Source organism: Prunus dulcis, chromosome 8 (genome assembly GCF_902201215.1).
Source record: "Prunus dulcis chromosome 8, ALMONDv2, whole genome shotgun sequence".
Classification (NCBI taxonomy): Eukaryota; Viridiplantae; Streptophyta; class Magnoliopsida; order Rosales; family Rosaceae; genus Prunus; species Prunus dulcis.
This window is the reverse complement of record NC_047657.1, coordinates 7,746,631-7,757,592: the sequence shown is the minus strand read 5'-3', so window position 1 is coordinate 7,757,592 and position 10,962 is coordinate 7,746,631. Positions and strand designations below refer to the sequence as shown.

The 10,962-nt window shown below is 42.4% G+C and overlaps 1 protein-coding gene across 1 annotated transcript; it reads left to right on the top strand.

The window, feature by feature from the left end:
• The first annotated feature begins 471 nt into the window (after nucleotides 1-471).
• LOC117638380 (uncharacterized mitochondrial protein AtMg00810-like) lies at nucleotides 472-1,275 on the top strand. Its single transcript, XM_034373512.1, has one exon. The coding sequence runs from the start codon at nucleotides 472-474 to the stop codon at nucleotides 1,273-1,275; it is 804 nt and encodes a 267-aa protein (XP_034229403.1).
• The last annotated feature ends 9,687 nt before the right edge of the window (nucleotides 1,276-10,962 follow it).

The window sequence follows — 10,962 nt, the reverse complement described above, 5'->3', positions numbered from 1 at the left end:
GCATAAGGCTAACGGTTTCATTGATCGTTACAAGGCTAGATTGGTAGCAAAGGGTTATACCCAAACTTATGGAGTGGATTATTTGGAGAATTTTGCTCCAATGGCAAAGCTCAATACTGTGCGTGTACTATTGTCCCTGACTCCTAACCGCGACTAGCCCTTATTGCAATTCAATGTCAAAAATGTGTTTCTACATGGTGACCTCAAGGAGGAGATTTACATGGATCTCCTTCCTGGTATTCCTATAACCTCTAAGGAGGGTGTTGTGTGTAAGCTGCAGAAGTCTTTATATGGATTGAAGTAGTCTCCAAGAGCGTGTGGTTTGGGAGATTTGCAGCATCTATGAAGAGATTTTGGTATGTGCAGAGTAACTCAGACCATACTTTGTTTCTAAAACTTCATAAAGGTAAATTGACAACTTTAATTATTTATGTAGATGATATGATTGTGACTGGAGATGCTCAAGCATAAATGCAAAATCTTCAGAAGTACCTGGCTTCCGAGTTTGAGATGAAGTCATTGGGTGATTTGAAGTACTTTCTTGGGATTAAAGTTTCCAGATCTAAACATGGTATCTTTATCTCTCAAAGAAAATATATTTTGGATTTACTTGCAGAGACTGGAATGTTGGATTGTATACCAATTGATACCCCTAGTGAACAGAATCATAAGTTCGGGTTGTATCCTGATCAAGTCCCTACAGATAAAGAATGTTATCAACGACTTATGGGGAAATTGATTTATTTAGCTCATACACATCCTGATATTGCATATGCAGTGAGTGTAGTGAATCAGTTCATGCATTCTCCTAGTGAAGATCATATGGGTGTTGTGATGAGTATTTTGAGGTATCTGAAAGTAACTCCTGGCAAAGGGTTAATGTTTTCCAAGTATAGTCATATAGATGTGGAAGGGTACATGAATGCTGATTGGGCTGGTTCAGTCATTGATAGATGTTCTACGTCTGGGTATTTCACATTTGTTGGTAGTAATCTGGTTACTTGGAGGAGTAAAAAGCAAAAAGTGGTGTCTCGGTCTAATAATGAAGCGGAGTATCGTGGGATGGCTCAAGGTGTGTGCGAGTTACTATGGTTGAGGAGATTGTTGAGAGATCTTAGGTTTGCACCCCAGAAACCCATGGATTTGTATTGTAATAACAAAGCTGCAATTGCGATTGCTCATAACCCTGTGCAACATGATCTTACAAAGCACGTGGGGTTTATTTTTTGGTCTAAATTTTGCTATTACAAAAAGAATAATGGATATTGTTGTTGAAATGGATTCTGTCAATGCCGTTAATCTTATCCTAAGTAATGATATGAATATTTGTCATCCCATGGCTAGTTTGGTTAGCAGCTGTAAGAGACTTCTGAGTCAAATTCCAAGAAGTATTCTTCACCACATCTACAGAGAGAGGAACGCTGTAGCTGACAGATTGGCTACTTGGAGCCACGACATTGAACTGGGGTGCTGGTTTCTTGAGGAAAATCTGACTTGGCTTGGGCCTCTGCTATTGGATGACTCAATAGGGATTCCAAAGACCCGTATTATTAATTCTATTTAGTTGTTTTTGTCCTTTTCTGGGGTTTTATACCCCCCTGTTTCACCCCAAAAAAAAAAAAGGAAAATAGCTCAAAATGCCACCCATTTTATAATTTTTTCTGAAAATACCACCCCTCCCTTAAAATCTTAAAACTACCACCTATAAATACGTCTTTATTGTTGACTGATTGTACTCATATCACTTTTTCAGAAATTGTGTTCTCCCTCAACTCTCTTGGCTCCGTCTCTCTCTATCGCTCAGCTCTCTTGTGGAGCTCTCTCTCTCTCTCTCTCTCTCTCTCTCTCTCTCTCTCTCTCTCTCTCTAACGCAGTGGTCTTCCACCCTCAGCGGTGTCTGTTCATCCAAGCTTAACTCCACGGTTCACATCCACAAGGTGTTCATTCGTCCTTTTCTTAGAAATTAGGGGTTTTTGTGAAGTTGGTTTAGGCTGTATGGATTTGTATCAAATTGGATTAGGGTTTAGGGGTTGCTCTGAAATTGGTTTAGGGTTTCTATGAAATTGGTTTAGGGGTTTCTCTAGGGTTTTGGATTTATGGGTTTTTATGAAATTGGTTTAGGGGTTTCTTCGAAATTGGTTTAGGGTTTAGGGGTTCATTGGTACACCACATCTTTCTTACCCTTTAATTCTGCTGAGTGTTGGTTTTTAGAGGCTTGTATTAACTACAAACTTGCATTCTCTTTCGTTAAGTGGAATGAATTTGAGACGTGTGCTACATTGTAACACCCCGACTCCAAATTTAATCCCTATTTTAATTTATTTAAGTGAAATTACGAATTTACCTTTGGGGTAGGGGTATTTTAGTCATTTTCTCATACGGGAAGATTATGGGACCCTGACTGGTATTTTTGGGTAGGTGGTACTGAGACGAATTCGTAGACACGTGGTAGGCTTGAATCGGAGTTGTAACGAAGATTTGGTGATCAAAACACTTTCAGTGGCAAAACTGTAAATATTTCAAAAAGTTTGGGAAAAATCAGATCTTTCACCTCAACTCTCTCTCTCTCTTCGTGTGATCAGTTCTCTCTCTCTCCTCAGTCTCTCTCTCTCCCCGACACTGACTCTCTCTCTCTCTTCGGTCCCATTAGCTTCGTCTTGACGTCTCGGTCAAGGCCCGCCAGTTTTCTCTACCAAAAAATTCAAAAATCGCCGACGGCATCGACTGGTTTAAACCAAAGTTTTCCCGACGTCGCGCCATCGCCTCCGCGGCCCGATTCCGGTGAAAAAGGTGAGGTTTCTTCCTCTTTTTCCTTGGTCTAGCTGACTGTTGCATAGGTTTGGATCGATTTGTTGTCTAGGAACCTATTTGAAAACCTAGGTTTTGGCTGAATTTCAAAGTGAAATTCCGGCCAGTTGCTGTCCGAATTGGACCTCCTCGTAGTTGAATGATGTGATCCTGACCTCGAGTAGAAGCTAGGGTAGGAAAGGTGAGCTCAGGTGTGGAGTTTTTCCATTGCCGGAATTTACTCTACACACCCACGCGCTGCCGGCAGGTGAGCGAGGATAGTAAAGTTGTACTTTGTCCTAATGAGATCCTCAGGTTGTCACGAGTGCGCAGGATTTCGCGGATCTCAATCCGGACGTCGTTGACTATCGAACGAATTTTCGCATATTGTTCGTTATCTGGGTTTGATAGGTTCTGACTGTTGGATCGTTTCCCAATAAAAATATGTTGTTCTAGCCCCGGATGTTACAATTCAATACTTCAAAGTTTGGTGGGATAGTGATAACCGTCCAATCGTGAGCGATTCCTAAACCTGTAACCGGACCTTAGGACCTCCTTCTATGTACACGTACTGGGAACTTTGGGATTTAAGTAATTAATTTGTGATTTCCGTTTCGAAGTAATTTTATATTAATTAAGGGTTCATATCTTTTAATAGGTGCTCCGACTGCACGTACGCAGCAGGCAGGACCCTCTCGTGGTCAGGCAGCGTGGGAATACTTGTGAGTGGACTTTGTTTTCAATAATACGCATGGTTTTATTGATGAAAGATTTATGCATAATGTTTTAAATGGTATATTAAAAATATATTATATTCATGTGTTGATTTTGATGTTTGTATAGCGCTTTGGCAATATATTGTGGGTTTGGCATATTTGGTTATCGAGAATATGTTTTGTATGGATTTTGGGGAAGTTATAGTTATATTGTCTATAGGTGGGGTACTTGGGATTGTTGAGGTGAGTTTGTGGAAGAACTTGAGTAGGAGGGGTTGTTGAGAGAAGTTGTATGTTACTAGGCTTCCCACATGTGGCGTTGGATGTTCCGGCGTGTGGGAAGAATAGGTTATTATTAGTCTCACACGTGGCGTTGGATGTTCCGGCATGTGAGACACTTTCCATATGCGGCGTTGGATGTTCTGGCGTATGGGAAGACTCTGCATATTGCTTGGGATCCTCACACATGGCGTTGGATGTTCCGGTGTGTGATGATCCAGTCTGCGCACGTAGGACTTAGTATTGGAGCTACACATGGCATTGGATGTTCCGGTGTGTGAGCTATGGAGTTTCGTCCCCTGGTTGGACAGCTCATCCCTAGACGCAGGATAGCACCTGAAAATCCTGCGGGATAGTCAAACGATCCTCCGGTTGGATTGTTTCCCCGGTACCTAGGTAGTGTGATGAGTGTATTGTATAGTTATATTTATATATCTATATATATATACACACACACATATATATATATATATATGTATAGTTGTGAGTGTGAAGAAATTAGAGTCTATACAGTGGGTTGGTAAGAGCAGCAAAATTGTGGGAATGAGGTTTATGGATGAAGATATTTGCAGTTTTAAAGAGTTTTCAATGAAATTTGTTTTTGAATATTTATTTATGAATTGTAAACCTGCATGTCTTGAGCATTATATTTACACGGTGGGGTTACTATGTTGTTTTAATTGCAAATCTTGTTTTTGTCCACTCACATGTTTTCTGTTTTACGCCCCCCAGCCGGTAGTCACTTCAGGAAGGTTGCAAGCAGTGTTCGAAGGCCGAATCGTTTATATCAATAGATTAGGCTTCGACTAATTTCCTTCTACTCAACTTTTCTTGTAAACTAAATTCAGTAGATGCTCTGTTATTGCCTATGTTAGATTTTACTTGTGAGGCCGGAGTCCATTTAGTACGTTTTGTTGCATGTTGTAAGCATGCTGCTGGTTGGGATTATTTTTATGTTTGTTGCAGGTTGAATTTTTTTTGTTGGGTTTGCTCAATTTACAGGGGAGACTCTGCCAAAATTTTGGTAGAAAGTCTCAGTTTTTAGTAAGTGGGCCCGGCATCGGGGTGATGTCGGAACAAAGATGGGGTCCGCTCCAGTTTCCGAGAAATTCCGGGGCGGGTCCTGTCATATATTTTAACCCAAGCAATGACATTCTCAGCCTGTATAACTATCTAATAATATCTATTATATTATATCATGGGTTCATCCGAGTGCTTAATGGTGTTTATCATGTTTGCATCTTATGCCTTAACTCCCTCAGTTCTCTCGGGCAACTGTCAGATTGTTTGAAAATAATTGTCCACTTATAATTTGTTGAAGACTCACCTTGTTATATGTTCATTGCCTTACGTGGCACATAAACTGTTTCCATTTTGAAGTTGAACTATTTATACACCTCTATATATAAAACATAGTTGCTCTTTATGGAGGTATAACAGTTTACTTGTTTGAAACGACGTGTTCGTTTCCACTGAATTCTGCTCATTTTTGTATCTGTTAGTGGACTTAGTGAAGCATACAGCTTTCTTAAGATTTGTCAAATTAGTTTTGACTTTATTCCTTTTAAATAATTTCTACAGCAATTCTACTTTTCTGCTTAGCATTCTGTTGTTATTGGAATTTGGAACCTCATAATGTTTATAAAGGGGTAAGATATACTTTACCCCCATGAACAAGTGTGGAAAATCACTTAACGCGCTTCCACCACAATACTAGAAAAATAAGTCCCTCGTTTGTTCAGAATTTTTCATTAATAGCTATTTTGTCAGTATATTTACCATCAGTACAGTTTTAGGGCCAAGTTCATATGAGCAGATGACTAATTTGAAATATGTAATCGATCATTTTGCCCTCTGACTCAATCTTTGAAACATTGGTGTGGTGATTAATAGATGCGCAGATGTGCAATGCACTGCGTGCATGTACAAATAAATGTGCAGATTTGTTTGTTTACTTCCATGTGTTAGAAATCATGGTAATTTAACAGTTTTATCACAGAAGAATAAAGGTTTGGAATGCATAGAAGCCTGCAATATACACTAAGTATAGAGATGGTTACCAAATATCATGTTGAGCATGTAACCTGTGCAAAGTTAAACTGCATACATTAGTTTACTAGTTGTTCTTTATCTTTTTGAAGATTCATTAGTTGTTCCAAAAATTAGTTTATCCCTATTAGATCACATAATGTTTGAACTAATGGTCATCAACTCAATCTTGCCTTTGCTTGCTTGGAGAAGCTCTGCTGTTCACTTTTTTTTTTTGTCAAAAGGTTTAATGGAAAGCTATCTATCCATTCCAAATTAAATTCATGTGTTCTTTGTTTTCCTTACAGGAAAATGGATCTTAGACAATGGACATATGTCAAAAATGAAAAACGGAGGAAGTGCATAATTCGTTTCTGTCTAAAACGCAATAAATTGGTGATACGTTGGTGATACAGTAGCGATACATAAGCGATAAAAGGGTGCTAGAAATTGCTATTTCTATTTATTTTGGGCTTCTTCTTTTGTTTCATTTCATTTACTTAGCTTTAATAATTGGATGATTACGAGATGAATTTGTGTCAATTATTAATACAACAATTACATATATGAAGATTGAGACGAACAACATATCGTATCACCAAACATAATCAAACCACCAAATGTAATCATCATTTTCTTCAACCCATCACGAAGCATTTGCATATTTATTCATACCTTCCTTTTTTTGTAAATTATTTTTTAGTTGTTATTATTTTTTAAAATAATTTCTTACAATGTCTTACGATGCAATTATGATGCACCTGACTACTTGTTTTTGAAAGGCACGTTGTTTCTTTCTTGTCGTCGTCTTCTTTTTGAATGAAGCAGGGCCTAAACCGTAAACCCATTGATGAGTCATAGTCAACATGCATACAATATAATAGCAATATTAAACCGATATACATGCACTAGAGAGGCAATATTAGGGCAATATAACGGCAATACGACAGCAACAGCATCACAATATACATACAATAAATTTGCAATATGTGTACAATACACATGCAATATGTGTACAATAGACATGCAATAGGATTGCAATATTAAGTCAATCTACATACAATACACACACATCCATTACAGACTACAATTTAGACATGCAACATAAATCGCCACCAAATCCTAACAATACTATCCCGCGAAGGGAAAAGGAAGGCAACTCTTTGACATTTAATCACCCAACACCGCATGAACTGAACCAGCACTCACCCTTACTATAGGTCCATCAAAAGATCCATGTCTTTAGCCTTCCTCCTCGTTGTTCACCCGTTTTAAGTTCGCTCCTGTGATGGTAGGGCAAAGTTCCCCATTGCCTTGAAAACCATTGACTGGTCAACAAGTCAACTATTTTTAGTGTGCGAGCGTGCCACTACTAGCAATGAAAAATCCTAACAGACTTTGTTTGTACCATAACTGACCGAGCAACTAGCTAGGCTAGATCATTCAAATGCCATGCTTTGAGAGGTCATCACCTTAGCCAAAGAAGCATCACCACAAATCACAACTCTAAGCAAAGCAAGAGGAATCCCACATCGGAAAACTAGAAGAGATGGAGACTCCCCCTCACCTATAAAAGAAGACTGCTCTTTCCTTAGAAGGGGATCCGGGTCTTGGATATAGACCCTTAGGGCTTGGACTCTTTCTTCTGGATCCATCTCTAGACTGGGCTTCTCACTTGTTATCTTTATATTTGGGTCCAATCCCCTTGTACAGATGTAAACAAACATTATCATAATGAGAACACCCTTCTCCGTGGACGTAGCCCATCATTCGGGTGAACCACGTATATCTTGTCTTCTATATGTTTATCGTTTGCCCAAATCCTCACACACTTGGTGAAGGTCCTCACCTTCATCCATCATCCATCACACCTCATCACTCAGTTGGACTCAACCTTGGCCTAACCATTTTGAGCATCAACAGTTTGGCGCCGTCTGTGGGAATCGACACAAAAGGCTTCTGTCGTTCTCCCTTTCTTCAATGCCCCTCGGCACCCACACAATCAACATCACCTAAGTTGCCGTTCGGCAATATCTTACTGGAGCAACAATGAATGCTAAGACAACAAATTGCAGAAGATGATATTTCAAGGAAAAGCCGATCAGAATGTGGCTATCATTTTGCACGGCTTGCATAGCCAAACCAACATCTCAACTCAAAGTGTCATTCAACACCCTTATGCAGTACATCCTTTAGCAATATGTTGTTACCGTTCGGCACCTCCTCGTCATTCGGTGCGAGCGATATGTTCGACACCTCGGCATTACTCGGCACGTGCGATGCTTTCAGCACTTGGCCTCTCCAACGTGAACGACGCTTTCGGCACCCTCTCTTGCATGGCTTGCATGGGTGAAAGAGGAAGCCACTATTTTATACCAGGGGACTTTATTTCATCATTGGCTACCTTATTTAATATTGGAAGGAGTGGACCACCACTGGGATGAAGAAATCCAAGGCTAGGCCACGTGAATAATCTGCAAATGATAAGCAACACGACTAATTGCTTATTATTTATTATTTGATGAGGGATAATGTTGTTGATAACCAACAACCATAATTTGTCTTCTTTTTTTTTTTTGGGAAGCTTCAGATCAACAATTCTAGGAGCTCCAAAGTCTCCTGACTCATGGTTGGTCTTTGTCCAAACCACCGAACGGTTCACCAATCCAGGATATTGCTCAAGGCACCTAAGAGCCTTGAAAGATCACCATCTCTACGCCAATTGACCAGCTTCCGAACGTGGCCCCAGAAAGGCACATGCACTTGGAAGTGGGGTGGCAATAAAACATTGCTTCAGGCCATTTGGCAAATATGAAACAGAAGGTATCTCTGCAGAAATCTCTGATGGCACCTAGCTATCGTCCTGCGTCATGCTCCCCTTAAATGCTAGTGGAAACCAAAGCTGCTGTTCGGCACCCACTTTGTCAAAATCTTACACAAGACCCAATTAGAGCCCAGCACAAACCAACGCACCAAACCCCTGTGATCACCAAAGACCCACAACCAAATTTCAAGGGTTCTAGCCCCGGATCCGACGCCAAGGACATGTGCAGGTCTGAAAGCTCACCAAAACTCCTTTGACAGACCTTTACTGATCGGCAGGAGCTTTGCCAAAAGCTGGAGCACACGGCACCTCCTCTTCCACAACCCCCTTGGAAATTGCTGAACTGGAGAAGGCCCCCTTCTTTATCAACCTTGCCGAAACAGCAACTTGCTGAGCCCTAGCAACTCTCGGATCTTTGGCCCTTGCCGAAACTCACGTCACAAGATTTCTCTCCTTTGGTCACGACCCCAACAACTCACACTTTTCACAAAGACCCAGCCCCATTGCCGAACGGCAAGAGCCATGCTGCGAACTTGAGAGGCCCACAAAAATCACAGTTCCGAGTCAAGCTTGCTGAACGTCCAAGAGCCAAGACTATGACTGCCTTGCCCAGCTCACAATCACAACAAACCACACCCTTGCCGAAGACTTGACCTCCTTATATTCTCACCCAAGCCACCACGAAGACCTTGCTGCTTGCCGAAGCAGCCTTCCTTCAGCACAGCCAATGACGAAGGTTCAAACACCTTGCCAAACGGTTGCTACGCAGCCCAAGCCAAAACCTCACAAGCCCTCTTGCCGAGGACACCACAGGCTCTCAAAAATTTTCAATCCACCCTTGCCGTTCGGCAAGGGCTGAGCAGAAGTAAATGCTTCTCCACAAATATAGCAAAGGACCTAGCCACCATGGAAGTCGGACCCTCCTTTTCCAACGGTATTATGCTCTGAAGCCCCCTTTCCGAACCAGTTTCTATGCCGAATGGTAGGTTCTGTGCAGATGGTGTTAAGAGCTCAAAGGCCACTGAGGATACTTGCAATCCTTGCCGATCAGCAGAGTCGCTGAGCATGGCTCGGTACTTGAAAAGTCTTCTCCCACATTGCCGAGCAGTCTTGGTTCACCCAAGAGAAACACAAAGGCCTCAAAAAAATTTCACACGACCCTTGCCGTTCGGCAAGGGCTATGCAAAAGTGGCGGAGAAGCTGGCTACCCTCCTTGCCCTTGTCAAATCCATAGGCTCTGAATGCCAGAACCAAAGACCCAGAACCTTGCCGAACCCCAGAGCGCTGCCGAAGCCTCGTCCAACTCACAAAATCCCTTCAAGGGCTTCAAAGGCCAACCTTGCCAAAAGACCCACGAGCTGAAGAATTTTTACTAAGCCTACCCTTGCCGAACGGCAAGGGCCGTGTGAGAATTGAGGGGAGGATCACAAAAAACACGGTTCCAAGTCAAACTTGCCGAAGGCCTAGCCTTTTTTACCAAAATATCTTAACAAAGCCCAACTTGCGTAGCCTTGGCCCCCCTTGCCGAACGGCAATGGTCATATACATGGCCCACCTGCCAAGCCCTCACTACTTGCCTCAACTCTCCACACTTGGGCTCACGCAAGTTCAAGCGGCCCAGCCTCCTTGTCAAAAGCCCAAACTTTGGCCACCATGGTCCTAGCCTCTTGCTATACGCCAAGCCAACTAATGCATGGTACCCTTGCCGATCGACAAAGGATTCGCTCAGGCAAAGTGATGTGCTCACGGGTCTCTACCATTGCCGAAACCAATACCAGGCCCAGCTCCACGTGGCCCAGCCCAGCCCATCCCACTTGCCGAAACATCGGGCCACAGCCACAAGCACCCTTGTGCCTTTGGCAACCCTTTTTGCCTTCGACACCACTGTGCCTAAGCACAATCCCTTGCGACATGCAAGCTTTGTGTATTGGGAAACCCCCTTTGCCTTCGGCACCGCCGGTGCCCAAGCACAATGCCTTACGACATGCAAGCTTTGTGTTGCCTTCGGCACCCCGTGCCTAGCCACATCGTGTTGCGATATGCAAGCTTTGTGTTTCGGCACCCTCGTGCTTAGCCACATCGCCTTGCGACATGCAAGCTTTGTGTCTTCTTCGGCACCTTGTGCCTAGCCACATCGCCTTGCGACATGCAAGCTTTGTGCCTTCGGCACCCCCGTGCCTAGCCACATTGCCTTGCGACATGCAGTGAGAATTGGGCCAAGTAAGTTTTAGGCCTTCTTTGCGACCTTCAGTTCTTCCCGTGCCCTAGCCACATTTACCTTCGGCACCATGTTTTAGTCATTATCGGGTTTATGACATAAAAAGCTTT